Source organism: Coturnix japonica, chromosome 1, assembly GCF_001577835.2.
Source record: "Coturnix japonica isolate 7356 chromosome 1, Coturnix japonica 2.1, whole genome shotgun sequence".
Classification (NCBI taxonomy): Eukaryota; Metazoa; Chordata; class Aves; order Galliformes; family Phasianidae; genus Coturnix; species Coturnix japonica.
Window position 1 is genome coordinate 45,188,259 of NC_029516.1, and position 16,840 is coordinate 45,205,098.

Sequence of the window (16,840 nt, forward strand, 5' to 3'; positions counted from 1 at the left end):
AAAAGCTGTGGTGGTCTTCTCTGAATACTACCAGAGGAGGACACGGCAATGCATTGGTGCCTGACAGTTCAGAACTCCTTATATTTGCCCACTTGATACTGTGACACTTTATCACAGCTACAATCATTTCCCCTTTACTCTCACTAAACACAAACTGGATGTCATTACCATTTTGCCTAATTTTCTTTCTGTAAAGCTTTTTATCCTGAAAGGGACACAAAGCTCTGTGTGCACAAACAGACTGACCAACATACACCTATGGGGCAGAAAGTTCTCCTGTTTTCTCCAGGCAGAGAAGACAGGCAGTAGATAAGAAACAATGCAGACCTAAGGACAGTTCAGCAAGCATTTGGAGTTCTGGTACCCCCACAAGATGTTCTTGCCACTTCAGACATGCAATCTAAACTTACGTGGCCCTAAGCACAAAGCAAGAAGATTCAGCCCTTGTCATGTCACCGGCCATCAGTTATAAGAGCTCTCCTGACAGGTGCCCAGGTCCCAGCAGCACAAAGCATTAACTGCATATTCCAGGAACAGTAAAGAATTTGCAGTTCAAGTAGCAGCTACCAATTCCCCTTGTGAGGAATCATTGTGCATACAACATGACTGACTTGGTTTGAAGGCACAGTAAGAGATGTTCATTGCCAAAAAATAGATTGACTAACACAGCCTACAAGGCGGGGGCCTAAAGAAGGGTAGGTTCAAATTACCTTGCAGCACTGAACATATAAAGAGAGCAGCATACTAAAATGGTGTCCCACATATTTTCACTGATTTAGAAAAAAGCATTCACCAGCATCCATCTTCATAGACAAAGACTGTTACCATCTCAAGCCACAAGGTTCAGAAGAAACACCAGAGACTACAACAGTCACAGGCAAGGAGATGGAAAAAACCATGCAACTTCCACATGCTGTGCTAGGAGGATCATCCCTGTCCTGCTTGGTACTACCAAAGAGCACACTATCTCTTGACTTACTTCATGCTTGTTGCTACTGTGTGGTGGGGAAAGGTCGACACATCGCTTCAGCACTGCCTCCAGCAGTTTCTGCAGCTTCTCGTATGGGACTGGAGGGGAGCTCAGATGATCCTTCCTGAACAAGCAGAATGACAGTGAACATGTTCTCTGCTGGGGACATTCAGCATGTGAAAGCAATGCCAGCAGAACTAACTCCACTTTGGAATGCAGTATGCCACTGCCATCTCTCTCCAGCATAGCACACAAAAGTCAGGACGTCTGAATAGTGCCTTCTCCAGATGTGAACCCAAACACACCCTCACTGCATTCAGCTTCACAGATTCCCACTATAATCAAGAACTATACAGGTGTGTACAGTCTTATTCTTGCTCTTATCTGTTTGGATGGGTCACAATGTATCAAAGTCACAGCAGCTACAGAACGAGCTAACAGAGATGCTCGGTCCTTGCTGCAGCAGCCAGCTGCCTACCACAGCTTCATCACCCTGGCAGCCCTGGCAGGTGGGTGGGAAGCTAGCTCTGCTGTACCCATGCCTATCTCAGCCAGAATTCCCACTGCAGAGCACACTCACCCACACAGACACAGGGGAGCTGCAGAGACCAACATTTCTTCAGATCTATCTGAAGAAAAGCCTGTAAATACTTTCCTGCCTACCTCAGAAAAGCTGCCACAGCTTTTACAGCCTCCACTACCACCTCCAGCACTGGGCAGTCCACTGCCTTCATCAAAACATCAATGGCATTTACACATACACCTCGGTTTGTGAATAATTTAATTTCCACAGGTTGCCTGCAAAGAGGAAACTGAGTAAGCAAGGAGAATATTGTCAGGTTAAGTAACCATATTGCCCTCTCATTATTTGACCAAATGGATTGCAGAGCCATGTGGTTCCAGCCATGATTTTTAGTATTCAGAGCCAGCTGCTCACAAGGATGCAGACTCAAATTTGAGTAGATGGAGGGTTTGCTGCAAAGAGTGAACTTCAGCAGGTCTGGAGTCCTACTATGATGAAAAGAACCCACAGCCTTGATGACTTTGTACTGCGCTTGCACATACTGACATGAAAAACATGAATAAAGAGGCTCTGCAAAACACAGTCCCTGTATAGGACTTTATGCTGAGGCCATCTGCTCTGGCATTTGTAGGTTCATCCAAGCAATTCATATTTCTAAGTAAACAAGAGAACACTACCATCTTAGAAGAGGAGGGACAATGCCAAGAGAATAGCTTCTCTAACAGTCCTGCAGTGATTCTACTGCCAGATGCTGCCAGAAGGACAGGGACTTCCAAGAACTTGAAAAGTAAACAGGTAAAAAAAACCAAAAACAACCATAATTCAATTGTTTTGACATTTTTTCTTGATAGTGACCACTTTGGTCATCTGATCGCTTTGTGACTCAACGCCTTTGAGCATTCAGCATGAGAGCATGGAGGGATGATAAGCTGTTAATCCTATTACTGGGCAAAGATGTACAAATGGCAGACTGTGCTCATCTGACTCCTGGAAAGTCAGGTACAGTCACAATGGAGAGAAGGTAAGCAGCTACATGTGGAAAAGAGGCATTAATGGTCTGCCAAAAAGAATATCCAAAAGCAAAGCATGAAAAGAAGAAGAGCATGATAGAGGACAGACTTGGAAGCCAGCGTATTCCCCATTACTCCATTTTCATAGGCATGACAGACTAAGGCAAGCCAGGAGCACGTGCGCCCATGCACAAATGGGAGAGAAGAATCAACTGCAGTAGAAATTAAATTAGTAGTTCAGCTGCAGGGCAAAAAGTGAACAGAGGCAGAGTCACTCTTTAGCCACTCAGTGGGATCAAATCCAGCATGGCAGTCACTTCACGTTCCACTGTGAGAAAAAGCGGAGAGGTGGGCAAGGCAGGGACAAGGCCAGGGAACACAGGCACCAGGACCAGCCTCTGGCCCGAGCCATATGTGCTGAACTTCAAGTTATTTCTACTAACACTCTAATTTTATTAATCCCTTCTATTTCCTTCCTTTAATCACTGACCCTCTGAAGTAAAACACATCAGGAAAAAACTCTTCACTGACTCATGCAGGGAAGAAAGGATGGAGGAGTACTGCTGACTCACCCAAGAGGCACAAACCCACTTGCAATATGGTGTACTATGATGTCTGCAGGGATAAGGAAACAAATGCATTAAATACAGCAATCCTGCACCTTCCTGCAGCCCCTTGTCCTTGGATTCTAAACTCCATGTGCTTGCTCTGGTTGTGCTGGAAGAGAAAAGGAGCACTCCACAGAGAGCTACCCACCATTCCTGGCACTTCTGACAGTGCCAACAGTGGCAGTACATCTTGTCTGGGTAACATCAGAGCGTGGGGGTCAATTACAGAGTAAGAGAACCCAGCTGCAAGGAAAACCAAGAAGAGATGTTCCAGCATGAGACCATTTTCTCCATATGATGCAGTTTAAAATAAAATGACATTTAAAATGTAAGCCTCTGAGAAACATGATGTGTGTGCTAGAAAATGAGAGCAATTGAACAGAGCATTCGCTTTGTTTTACAAGTGTAAATGCTGTAATTAGTGTTTCCCACAGTTTGGTTTCTCTATTTGACAGATCCCACACTGGTCTCATCACACTGTTCTTTCTCCTTTTTACCCTACCACTTGGTACTAAAATTGACTGACATTTCCAAAATTCAGCTCCAGGGCTCTCTTGGGGGACCTAAAGTGGCAAAAACAAGATTCTGTCACTAGCACGACACGACAAGAACAAGATCATACAGGCAGGAACAGGAAGCACAGAAGAAAAACAAGCCAGAGTATGTTATTCCTTAGCAGAAAACAAGGGGAGAAAATGACAGAATGCATTAATAGTTCGGCCTGGAATTTGTTTTTGCTGTTTGAATTTAGCACAGATGAAGACAGAGGACTAGAAGCCATGGAATTTATATGCTCTGCTTTGTCACTTAGCAGGAGCCAGCTGGCTCACATACACCTGGACTTTCCTAGGCTTTGCCTCCTTTTATGCCTACGGCTGAAAGGAGAATTCACTCCCCAGACTGCCAAGGAAGCAGGGAGAGGCAGATGTACTGAAGGAAGTGTGCACAAAGAAGGCAAGCTGGGAGATTTGGAAACGGCCATCAGGCCCTTCTTCACAGGACTAAACACAAAGGCTCAAGAGGTGAAGATATTTGGCCTTGGAAAAAGAGCTCAAAAGCACAACAGTTTCCATTTTAGGGTGCCAAACTCTGTGTCTGGGAGCCTGACAGGGACAACCCCTTACCGTTTCACTATTTCAGTGAAGAGCAGGAGCCCTTGCTTGTGTAATTCCACATTGTTCAACTGCAGGACATCTTGGAGACTCCTCACCAAAGATTCTATGCCTGCAATGTTCAAGAGAAGTTACAGAGAAGGATTTTAACACTTCCACCCCCCACCCCCCAAATACCATGATGGGAGAAAATAAAATATTTGAAAGGAAGGAGGAGTTGAACAATCATTTTTCTGAGCCACTGGCAGAAACAACTACCCAAACCATCACATTTACTTAGCTCCCTGATAACAGGCATGAGCTCCCACTGCTGAAGGGAAGTCCAGAAGAACGGAAGTAATTTGGCCTTTCTTCCTAAATCCACCTTTGACATCTCCACAGAAACACCTACTAGTAACTCCTGATAACTGGCTATTCCTATCAGTCACGTTATAATAACAGTCACAACAACTGGTTATTACAGTGGATACATGCTCATCAGAAACTCATTAGGACAGTGACACTGTAAATTCGAGCTGCAGCAGACAGCACAAATGCATCTGATAGGTACTCATTTTCAGTCCTTTATCCATCTTGACTAGGAACTGTGATTGTGTGTAAAGCACTGAAATTCAGCTAGAGGCACAACAAATGCCAGCAATATTACTCGCGGTTACTGTCAGAAAGGCTGATGACTCACCATATACTGTGTGACACTTGGAGAAGAAAAGGCGCTCTTCAGCTAGGAGAAGCAGCGAGCAATACACTGACCAGATGAGAATTTCACTGTTGCACATGAGGCACTCAAACAGGAATTCTGTGAGAACACACATACAAATAAGGTCACCCTGGCTCACAGAGTGGCATAGTTGCTTCTAGAATAGAGCAGACGAAGGAGGAAGAAATCAGGAATCATGGTGACAGCCAGAGGGAGAATGGATGTATTATGAAATGGAAGGAGTGGAGGATGGAGCCTCTGGATACTCAGAGGCATGCTAGCCTTCAAAACACGGTGACTAGAGAGCAGAGTCCCCCAGGCAGGCTTCTTCCCAGCACAAACTTAACAGGCAGGAGCTGAATTGTGGCTCTAGCCTCTGGCATAAATGAAGTCACAAAGCAAGCTTTAACACGGATGCAGTGATTTTTTTTTTTCCCCTAAGAACTTTCATATTTCACAAAGATTTCGCAAAATCAAAGCACTTCTGTCTTCTGGGAGTAGAGTGAACAACGAACCATCTCCTAAAGCTATATTCCAAAGCCAGATCTACTAGATCAAATTCTATGAAAATTCACAATATTTAGTAAGATAAGATGGAAACCCAGCCAGTTTAGACTTTGCACCTGTACTTCAAGAGGTTCCTTGACCAAATTCTTGCTGAGGAAGTCCCATTTTGCCCGTTGGCAGCTACTTCTATACCTTCAATTGAAAACTCATTCTTCACTACTGTTTCTAAAATCACATTAGACATTTCTACTGATACTAAAAGGTCATTGCATAGATTATGTCATCCATGGATTGCTTGGAGCCAGACTGCTTCCTAGAACAAAAAGCCAGGGAGATGGACAATACAATGTTATTGCACTTCTTCACCTGGGACATCAGCATGGATAAAGGCAGGAGCGTATCTGCTGGGAGAGTGAACCAGCACTGCAGCCATACAGTGAGAGCTTGCTGCCTGTAACATCTCATCTCTAGTCAACAACAACTGTTGTGAAACAAAAGCAAAAAGGAGGGAGAAAGTCAACAGTGCAGGTATGAGTAGTAACAGTTTTCTCTAACCCTAAAAATTTTAAACATAAATGAAGGTCTCTCTTTTAAACTGCATTTCACTGGTTAAACTTGGCAAGACGAGATTAAATGCACTCAAAAACACAGTGTGAGAACCAAAATAAATAAGACTATGAATAGGAATAGCTCCACCTCAATATTTAGTCATGTTGGCACTACCAGAGCTGCATCAGAACTTAAATGTCAGTGAGTTAAACCAGCTGAGGACACAAGGAAAACTCCAGGACACAGGAATGAACACTAAGGAGATCTGTGGTGGTGTCCACATTTTTCACTGAAGTCTCTATTGCTGGTGAGTGTTGGCAACGGCACCCAAATGCCTCTAATAAAAATTCAATACAGGCTATCAAACTCTTACATCTACTAACAATTCAACTCAGAACAAGGGATAATGTGTTAAAAAGTCATAGGTTGCATGCTGTAAGACTATTTAATCAATCACCTTTTTAAGAATGAGTGGAAGTGGATTTTCCCCTTCTAACAAATCAGAGTTTTCAGATTCTTCTTCTGGTTTTGAATTATTCATAAGAATGGCAACAAAACGGTCAGATTTCAGCAGCTCCTTCAACAAACCTGCAAAAAGGGGAGCAAAAGTGAGCATCATAATGGACATGGGATTCATTCAGAAGTACTTACAGTCAAAGACTTGTCTGCTTCCTTCTCTTTCCAGCATTCCGAGCAAAGACCCTAACTTCGAGTTGAGCAAGCTTATTCTGACTTACATAAACAGAAAGTGTCATGAGCCATGCATCTTGCAACCCCTTGTTACTGGTTCCTTTTGACAGGTCTGATTGCTCCCCATTCCTGAGAGATCTGTATGTGGAGTAGTAAATGACCCCTCAAGCTTTCCACTTTCATTATCTTCTGTGCTCCAGTACTTTCCCCTTAAATTGTTTCTTTAGAGAGCTCTTGATTTGCATTTTTCTCCACACTACAGCCAAACAGTTAACTAGATATTTTTCCCTGGAATACTTCCTAGAGCCGTGGCATTTATCTTCCCTTTCTATTTTCACAGGCTCTTGCTGAAAAGGCTGCATTTCGTTAAAGGACATCCACACACATAGAAAAAAAATACTCTTCAGTCTGAAAGTATAGAGCACTGCTACAGGTATTGATGCAAATCATCTGTACACATTGGCACAGATTCACAAGGGATAAGGTGTGAGATCAACTTTCAAAGAAATCATCATTCCCTTCCGTATGTTATTTTGTCCTGATGCTACAGAACCCACCTGTCTGTGCCCTGTGTTTGCATTCAGGTAGTTTGAGTCTGGTAGCATCATATTCAGACAAGTCAAATCACAGTGCAAACCCTGAGGAAACTCTGAAGATTAATCAGTGCTAGGCAACCATGGGACTTTAGGGACAACAGAAGCTGGGGAAGCACAACAGCATTTCTGGGTTATTTCACTGTTGTCTAGTAACAGAAAGGATCGATTGCTTCAAACAAGCAGAAAAGCAGCTCCTCTAGAGCCCGACCCACATCAGGGTATCTAAATCATCCAAGGATTTCTTCTTTGCTCTAAACCTTCCCTTGCACCTTGCAGTTTCTCTCAGCAGTGCCTTACCCAAACAATTAATCTGCAGCTCCTTTGTCTGTGCGTGGCCAAAAGTATTCAAGAAGAGGCCACACAGCCTTTCTTCAAAGTGTGCTGAGAGCTTTTCTGTGCCAACAGGAGAGGAGTACAGCTTGCCATACAAGTAGCAGACAGCAGCCTTTACACCTTCATTTGGGTACACCAAGCCCACCAGCAGATGATCCACTAAATTACCTAGTGTGAGGAACAGAAATGGCAAACATTCATACCGATGAACTGACTTGTGAACTGACTTTTTTAAAGCATCAGCCTAATTCCCTCTTGTGCTGTGTTTTAAATCCAGCAGGCAGCCAAGCACCACACAGCCACTCACTATATGGTCTCCCAGTCAAAACCAGCACAACTTGCACAAGCCCACTGCACAGACTGGTGTACATAGATTAACAAATACTGGTGGATGTTGTACTACCTCACCGCTGTTTCTACCTCTGATCCAGACAAACATTTATGGACACTGGGAATGCTTCTAAGAGTCTCTGAGCAGAGGTACAGTAAAGAATGGCCTAAGGAGAAAACTGTTCACCATATGGATTTCCACCACAACCGCCTCAACAAAGAGCTAAGTATGCTCACCAGATCCAGAGGCTGAACCAAGGAGAGGAAAACAATGCATATTGCCCAGAAGGCATACCTACAAACACAATTCTCAGAGGCTGTTTTTGTCAGGATGACTAAGAGCACAATGCCAACAACTACTACTGAGGTACTGACCAGCAACCCAAGAGGTCTGTGCGCCACTTCATCTTCAGGGACGGGATTCTTGTGCAACCTTTGTAAATGCACACAGCAGGGGAAGGACAGCGCATGCATGCTTGTGTGTGCTAGGGCTGTGACTACAACCCTTCAGTGGAGCGTGACAGGATACTCACTGTGCTCGACCACCAGTATGTCAGCAAAGACTGGGACAGCATCTGCCAGCTTGCCCAAGAGGGTGAACGTAGGCAGGCTGCCTCTCCTGGTAGTTGCTTTGCACAGCTGTAGAGGAGACAGAGGAAGGGAATGTTTTACAGCTGAGAACACAGTACACAGTTAGAGAGACACAAAAACCAGTAAGCTCTCTGCAATGCACAACACTCCAAAACAGGATCTTCACCTAAACCGGGTCCTTTTCACCATTTAGGGTAAATCAGAAGAAAACTCTGAACACACCTATTAAGTCCCCAAAATGCAGCAGTGTTTCTTTAATTTATCCAATAAATCTCTTTTTTGTTGCCCCTTTCCTCTCCAGCTCCTACAAGAGCAGATGAACCTGCTGTTGCTGTTCCTCAGTTTTTTGTACCTCACAGGACTACCACAGACTTAGGAATAAAGACAGCAGAAGGCTGTGAAAGCTCCTCATTTCACTGACACAGGAAAGGAAGAAAAGAAGAATCTGAAGAAGGCATTTTCATGAAAGCATTCTGAAGCCATAAAGCTCCAGCATGCCATGGGAGCAATAGGAAAACTCCAGAAGAGACACTAATGCCAAAATCACAGCAGGGGAACTGGCATTAGGACATCCCACTACAGTAGAAGCTGCATTCCAATGCAGTAGCTGCAGTCTCACAGGGCCTCTCATTCTCATCAATTCAACCTCTGGAGAACTGAAGGGAAGGGTAAGGAATTCATCTTCACTGACCTCTTTTTGGCTTTCATCCAGAATGCAGCGCAAGTACTGCTCTGACTTCAGCTCCACTATAAGCTGCACAAGAACTAGGCAGAAGAAATGGGATCAGTAATTCACTTCCAAGAGCATTCACAATCCATCCTCCATGGGGCTTTAGCAGGCCAGTGAGCAAAGAGTTTAGCCATTAAATGAGCGTGGGGCTGCTGAGAGAGCCGGGTAACAGCAGAGCCCCAATGCTATTACTTCTGATAGCCCAGCTGAGGCTCTCTGCAGCAACATTATAGCAGCAATCCTGTTCTAGCAGCATCACAACCCATGCACGGAAATGACAAAGGGTGTATCAGGACATCAAGTAAACATAAAGAAGGGAAGGAAACAAAGCCCAAGCTTGAAACCATGAATAAATATGATAATTGAATAGAGTAGAGCGGGCATCCTACAGTATGAAAACAGGCCTTTAAAAACAGCCTTGCAGTGAAGGTAACATTACAGTCTACCAGACATATATACACAGGTATCCCCTATACTTTTCCATAAAATGAGGCCCTGCTTATCCTTGTGACTCTCAACTGAGACGCAGTAAAGAATATAACTCCATACAACTGTATGCTGGTTTGGATATATCTTCTTGTCATGGCATGACTCATTTCAAACAGGGCACGCTGTACTTTAACACATTCTTTTTATTCGTATTCTAAAAAAGCATTAAAAAAAATAATACCAGAGACTTGTAGGTGCACCATCTCTTGGTATATCCAGGGCAATACCATGAGTTTATCTAGGAGACCTACTTTAGATGAAGAGCCAAGTTTCTGAGCAGAGGCGTATCTTGAGGCAGATGATATATAGGTGATGTAATGGCCCTTTCCTGCCTGGAACTCTCAGAATTTCCAAGAACATTCTATTTCTAAGAACATTCAATAATTGGGTACCATTAAGTTAAAATTCCTCTGTTTGAAATCATCCATCTCTCAGCAGAACCGCAGCATGACAGAAAGATTGCTCACCTTTGCAACACATTTCAAGCACGTGTCTGAAAACTGATACCTCTCTGAAAGGAGCTGGTCACATCTCCTTTCATCTCTCATTGCTGGACAGGAGGAAATCACTGCTCTGTGAATATCACAAGACTCAGCAGAGACGCCCAAGGTTAATAGGACTGCAGACATCCCTTCTCAGCCCTGCAGGCACTTCCTCCAGATTACAAATGAAGGACTGCTCAGAGAGAGGAATCTAGAAGCTGTATGTCGCAAATATTGTTTGTACTGAGGAGAAAGCACTAGATTCCAAAGCTCAGTGAAACCAATATGAAGATTTCCATTTGGTCAGGTCCAAAGATGGGGCTTTATTTACCGGTGCTACCCACCTGATAGCACACACAAAACCTGAGGGAGAAATGCTAACATTTATATGCACACACACTTCACGCACATGCACCCCAAAATATTGGAATGGTCTGCTTATCATTTTTGCAACTGATAGAAAATAGAAGCTCTTCCCAATTCAAGCTATGCAGAAGCTGAGCACCTCACTACCACTATCAGACAAACGGATGCCTCTCACAAACTGCCACCGACTGGCACACAGCATCTGCACCTCACCTTCGCCAAACTGGTCCTGGGTATCACTGTCTTCCACAGCATGACACAACCCTGAAAGATAAAGCACAATCAATTGCAGAACTCATTTTTGCTTGTGATCATGGGTCTTCTTGTAAAAATAGCTTCACATTATTTCGGTACCAGTTTGTTACCCCTGCTTCACATGAAGCCAATCCAACTCTGTCAGAAGAGGGGGGATTCTGCAAAAGGTGCCCTCATAACCAGCAAAAAGGGGCACAAGGTGTTCTGTTCTCTCACAGTTTTTTGTGTGTTTTGTAGTTGAAGTCAGTGGCTCCACCTATGTAGGTAAACATGAAACTGTGAATATCACTGCATGGCCCAGCATCACACATCTGAATTACAACACTATAGAATGACACGAGTCAGAGCCCAGTTGTGAGACGTCCTTCCTATCTTACCTGTATTCTTACTCATCACCACATCTTCTCCTTCTACAGTACTGAAAATGTCAATCAATTACAGCAAAGTCACAAAGCTGTCCTAAAAAATGAACTGTGTATCTTTTCAGAGAGGCACACAGACTGATTGCTTAAAAGCAGAGCACTGAAATACAAGTACAGCTCTGTCTACTGGGGTATGTGGTTTAGGATCCTACAGTGAAGCAGTGAACTGGCTGTAAGCACTATTCCCTCCACATCTGTATAGGGTTGCATGCAGACAGTGCTCAATAAAAATCTGTGTGACCAAGAGAACGCAACCTGCACAACATTCTAACAAAGCTGTTTTCAATGTGCAAAGCACAGTTTGTGCTGGGAAACCAGCTGGGAAACACAGCTTGAATTATTCAGTGTTGTGGCAAGGGAAGGGGCTTGTAAGTCACCTCGCGCAAAGCACGTATCTGTGATGTGCAAATGAGGCTGTGGACTTCAAGAAACCCAGTATAATTGCTCTTTGAAAGCATTTGCATTCATAACCTCCACCTTTTTCTTCCTGCCTGACTGTTCCCTCATTTACACCATTATTTCTCTTCTGACAGGATTTTAGAGATTTCAAAGACCTTACCCACAGCGCTGCTGTGCAGAGACAGTGAGAGATTACTGAGATCGGAAGGACCACTATTGGAAAGGCACTTTCTAACATCTCTTTGCTCTGCTAGGAGGCTGACCCACCAGGAAGAAACAGGTGTCACAGTCCTATGGCTAGAAGGATTTCAGCTAATATAAAGTGACAGTGGGAGAAAGAAATACCGTACTATTTGATAGTAAATCCTGTAGCGCCCTTTTTAAGTTCACACTTCCATTTCTGTGTGGATCTTAGTATAGATGAGAAAGCACTGAGGCATGAGACCAGAACAGAGGGTGTTCTGGGAAGAGCCATAAGCCAGAGCGCTCAGTTCTCCATGAAGGTTAAAGATCTGTGAAGATGCTCAGGAAAGCTGTGGGAGCTTTATTAACATGCCAGTTCTGCTCCTTGGGGGAGAGGGAAATTAATTACCCTATTCTAGTTGGAATGAGAGGCCCTTTTCTGTGGGGAATAGCAAGATGTAATGGAGAACATTGGCAGGAGCATGGAATTGGGTATTCCAGTGGTCTACTGCCATTTTGTTGGGGGAGCTGAATGTGGAGAAGCCTGGGTCAGGGAAATCCCAGATTCTTCGAGGTCCCTTCCAACCCAACCCTACAAAAAGGGAATTCCTTGGTGCTGTTAGGCCGTGTGGGAGCTCTTACCGAAGAGCGTTCCTATCAGACAGAGGCAGCCCCTCTCGTCTGGAGCCAGCAGCTGGACGACCGGCAGCGCCTGCCAGGCCAGGGCATCGCGCAGCCGGGACAGCGCGTGTTTCTTCCGCACCAGCTGCGGGTGGGAGACAACCGTCAGCATCCAGGCCTGCCCGAACGGCACTAAAAGCGTTACCCCGCGTTCCGTGCCCCTGCCTCAAGGCAGCAGCGGGCTGCGGGGTACCGAGGCCTACAAGGAAGGGGAAGCCGCACCGAGGCGCCGCCATCGCCCAGCGTCTCCACAGCGCAGGCGAGGCACAGCGGCGGTCGGAGCGGCAGGTTCCACCTCGCACCGTGCCGATCACGCACGCTCTCGCAGCCCGCCGCCATCGCCTCACGGCCGCTAGGGCGCGCCATGGGCAGGCTCCCGGCGAGGCACGGCCCGCCTCTTCCCTCCGCCGTTCCCTCAGTTCCGGCGGCGTGCGGCCCGCTGCGCGCACGAGCGTTGGGCCCCGAGTGTCCGAGAGCTGCACCGCGCCGCCGCCATGGTGAGCGGGGTCGGGGGGGAGGCGGGATGCGCCGGGCAGGGTCCGCTCCCCTGCACACCGAGGCGGCGGGCGGGCAGCGGGGAGCACGTGGGGGCCGCGCTGCGTGGGGCTGTGCCGAAGGGCGTCCGTGGGTGGGTTGTGGGCTGGTACACGTGATACACGCATTCATAGGTGCATGAGGGGAGGTTGTGGCGAGGTGGGGGCAGCCTCTTCTCCCCGGTAGGAGCTGTAGGATGAGAGGTGATGGCCTCAAGTTGCGCCAAGGGACGTTCAGGTTGGATATCAGGAAGCGTTTCTCAGTAGGAGCGGTGCTGCGGTGGCACGGGCTGCACAAGGAGGTGGTGCAGTCACCATCCCTGGAGGTGTTCCAGAGCCGTGTGGATGTGGCACTGAGGGATGTGGTCAGTGGGCATGGTGGGGGTGGGCTAAAGGTTGGACTGGGTGATGCTGGTGCTCTTTTTCAACCTTAGTGATTCAGTAATGGACTACACGTGGTAGACATGCTGCCTCTCTAATGCCCCTCGGAACAAACTCTTTTGCCCCTGCTGTACCACTCTCCCATCTTTCCCTTTCTCCGGTTTCTAGAGTGAGGCAGAGGTGAACCCCAAAGCTTACCCACTGGCTGACGCGCAGCTCACCAAGACGCTGCTGGACCTTGTGCAGCAGTCCTGCAACTACAAGCAGCTACGCAAAGGAGCCAATGAAGGTGGGAATACTGTGTGAAGCTGTGGCTGGAGATTGTATTTTCTTCTCCAGCTGTGGCCATGAATATTATATAGCTCGGTCTGGCACGAGTGACCCTTTCCTTCCTCCTCTTAGATGCTCAAAGTGTGTTCCTGGTGCATATACTGTGATCATATATGATGCGGCACTGAGATGACCAGGTGTCTTGCCAGCTTAAAATCATAAGATAACTGGGAGTTGAGGGGAGCTCTGTAGTTCAGACAGCTCAGAGAATGTCCCTTCACAGCGTGACTGAGCTGCTCAAGGCCATATCTGGTTAAGCTTCATCTGAACAAAATAAAAGTCCTTAAGCGTGGAAACTCCACAGTCTCCTATGGCTTAAACTGCTCTTCTGCCAGGATTTTTTTTCTCCTCATATCTCCAGAGTTTCCCCAAGGCAGCAGTCAGAGTCTGCAGTCACAGTCCTTTAAGCTGTGCGTTCATGGGGATAACCTGGCTCCATCCTCGCTGCAGTCTCCTTGGAGTGGCAGAAGGCAGCAGTCACTCTCCTCCATCCCACCTTGGCTGGTTCTTCTCCAGTCTGCACAGATCCAGCTCCCTTGGTCTCTCATCTGCAGAGTGCCCCAGCTGCTCTCCCTGTGCTGGCCTCACTCCTTTGTGAAGGATGCAGTAGCTCAGATGTGACCCTATGAATAATCCCTCCCTGGGACCTGCTATGGGTTTTCCAAGGGTCAACTTCCTTCTTCTCATGGGTGCACTGCTGACCACAAACTGTTCATTCTGGACTTGGAGCTGTGCTATTACATGGCCCTGTAGCTGATGGTTTTCTTTGGCCTGCCCTCTTGCTGCCCCTTCTTGCTCGTGCTGACATCAGCATCTCCTAGTGTTGTTCACAAGATGTGCTTCACAGAACCTAGACTTACTTTCAGTTTCTTTTTGCAGCCACCAAAACACTGAACCGAGGAATAGCAGAGTTCATAGTGATGGCTGCCGATGCTGAACCCTTGGAGATCATCCTGCACCTACCTCTTCTCTGCGAGGACAAGAATGTTCCTTATGTGTTCGTGCGCTCCAAGCAGGCCCTAGGCCGGGCGTGTGGGGTTTCCCGGCCTGTCATCGCCTGCTCCATCACTATCAAGGAGGGATCGCAGCTAAAACCTCAGATCCAGTCTGTACAGCAAGCTATAGAGAGACTGTTGGTCTGAGCGCCCTTGAGCTTGAGTGTGTGTGGAATGGGTAAAGGTGAAGTCAGGGGGAATTAATGTCTAGCTTTAGTTAATGACGTTATAGTTTTGATATCAGTGTTCCATTTCAAAAATCACATCTTTGTTTAATAGCGGCTTAATTCTTCAAGTGTCTCTGCCTCTTCTCCCCTCCCTTTCTCTATTATTCCACTCCAACTCTCATTCTCGTTGTATTACTTCTTGAAAAGTGATTGTACAACTGTATTTACTGTTTGACGTTCAAAGGAAAAAAAAATCCCCTCCAATCTCCATATCTGCCTGCTCAGGGCTTTTGTAATCTACCCATTAGCTTCCTAATGCTTCAGCCTCTTACAGGTGTATCTTTGTTTCAGAATGGTTTATTCTATGGGGGAGTAAGGTGTGTTGGTTCCGCAGCACAGTACGTGTATTTGGGCTGCCAGAGTTGTTGCTTTGAAGCGAAGCAGCATAGACTAAAGTGTAGGACTGTGGCTACTGTGTAGCAAGCAGCTGGTGGAGCCAGGATCAGTACACATAGCACAACCCTGCCTTCAGATCAGGCAAGAGGCTTCTCTAAGAGGGTGTATGGGGAGCTGACATCGTACGGCAGTGCACAAGGGGAAATCTCTAATTTCACTTATTTTTAAATGCTGTTTTTTTAAAAAGAAAATAAAATTACTGACAAATCTAAATACAGGAACGGCCAGAATTGTTATTCTCAGTTTTCTTTGCATGGATTGCAACAGTGATCTGCAAAGCTTGGGCTTCCTAAGACATTTCAATACAAAAGTTATTCTTGGGTAGAGAGCAGCTTGCTGTGTCTGTACATGTACATCTGGTCAATAACTATAAAAATGATCTCATGCTTTTAGAGAAGCTACAGCACTATAGTAACATGACAGATGATTTTAAGTCATGGCCAGGACAACAGTGGACAAAGAGACTTCTCAGATAAAACAACCTGTGACTCAAGAAGATGACACACAATTTCATCATCTCGAAAAGCGTGAATGCGTCACCAGCATTCTGGATCTGGGGTGGTTTAATGGAGCTAGCTGTGGTTCAGTGCATGTTGTGTTATAAATCCCATTTCTGTTTTGAACAGAAATGTAAACCTCTGCATTGGAGTGGATCACACCAAAACAGCTGGAAGCATTTTGTCTCCTTGTGTGGCTGCCCAGCTCAGCCGTGCTTCTCACCTTTCCAAAGCAGAAAGGAAAAATTAGAGTGGAAAGACCAATAGGTACAACAGCAGAAGGGAAAATAAGTTGTGTAACGTTCTCACAGTGGTGCCAGCTGCATACCTTTAATAAGTATAACCCAAGCAGATGAAAGCGGCTCACAAAAGACTTAAGACAAACGGTATCTTCTTGTAAAGGGTTGATAAATTCATCTTAGCAAGAATATTACTGTCGTGTATACGAAGATCTCAGAGCCCTGTTGTTAGACAGCTAATGTTTTCAAAGCACATATGAAATAGAAATAAAGGATTCGCGAGCAAATAAAGCTAATTTTCTGCTCTGAAGCCTTCCATTGCCATCCCTGGTAAACTTATGCCTGCCTTAAAATAGAAGAAAAGGAGATGTAATGACCTAGGAGAAACGTGCCATAATTATCTAAAGCCTGGAACATACCATGCCTGGGGGTTTGCAAGCCAAGACAGAAGTTAGCAAGGGCATCCAGGACAGGAAAATTCACAAAATTGAGGTAGTCTCATTATTATATTGCACTCAATTCGGGCCTTGCCAAGACAGACGTTTGCAGGAACTTCAACTAAGGGCAAATGTAGACATTCTTTATTAATACCTACCATAATGCAAGCAGATTGAAATTAAGACACGAGTTTCAATCTGCAGGGCTCAGTATGTTAGCTGCACTTTTGAGGCACTGTGCAGGTGGAAGTGGGCAGTGTGGTGGAACAGATAGGGTGCTCA

At 45.7% G+C, this 16,840-nt stretch overlaps 2 protein-coding genes across 18 annotated transcripts in view; one reads left to right on the forward strand and one right to left on the reverse strand.

Annotated features, from left to right (window-relative positions):
• Positions 1–12,913, reverse strand: part of MEI1 (meiotic double-stranded break formation protein 1) — a 34,640-nt gene extending 21,727 nt beyond the window's left edge. For 15 of the 17 annotated variants that reach the window (XR_001554814.1, XM_015860998.2, XM_015860983.2 and 12 more), the window contains exons 1-12: positions 12,746–12,913; positions 12,485–12,608; positions 10,797–10,847; positions 9,208–9,281; positions 8,459–8,564; positions 7,560–7,763; positions 6,434–6,564; positions 5,794–5,908; positions 4,903–5,019; positions 4,236–4,335; positions 1,634–1,768; positions 980–1,094 (exon numbers count right to left, since the gene is read on the reverse strand). Coding sequence is in view for 16 of the 17 variants with exons in the window: in XM_015860998.2 (XP_015716484.1) it covers positions 980–1,094; positions 1,634–1,768; positions 4,236–4,335; positions 4,903–5,019; positions 5,794–5,908; positions 6,434–6,564; positions 7,560–7,763; positions 8,459–8,564; positions 9,208–9,281; positions 10,797–10,847; positions 12,485–12,608; positions 12,746–12,889 (1,416 nt within the window). In the remaining variant the exon portion in view is untranslated. Of the gene's footprint in view, positions 1–979; positions 1,095–1,633; positions 1,769–4,235; positions 4,336–4,902; positions 5,020–5,793; positions 5,909–6,433; positions 6,565–7,559; positions 7,764–8,458; positions 8,565–9,207; positions 9,282–10,796; positions 10,848–12,484; positions 12,609–12,745 lie in introns of those variants that run through there. The other 2 variants (XM_015861023.2, XM_015861059.2) reach the window with 2 other exon arrangements.
• Positions 12,895–15,598, forward strand: SNU13 (small nuclear ribonucleoprotein 13). Its single transcript, XM_015861234.2, has 3 exons — positions 12,895–13,020; positions 13,606–13,726; positions 14,647–15,598. Exons 1-3 carry the CDS (start codon positions 13,018–13,020, stop codon positions 14,907–14,909), a joined length of 387 nt encoding a protein of 128 aa, XP_015716720.1. The 5' UTR covers positions 12,895–13,017; the 3' UTR covers positions 14,910–15,598.
• The last annotated feature ends 1,242 nt before the right edge of the window (positions 15,599–16,840 follow it).

Excerpts from the sequence above, each read along its gene's own strand:
- SNU13 (XM_015861234.2), top strand. Across the intron at positions 13,727-14,646 it reads ACGCAAAGGAGCCAATGAAG|CCACCAAAACACTGAACCGA; the intron begins GTGGGAATACTG and ends TTCTTTTTGCAG.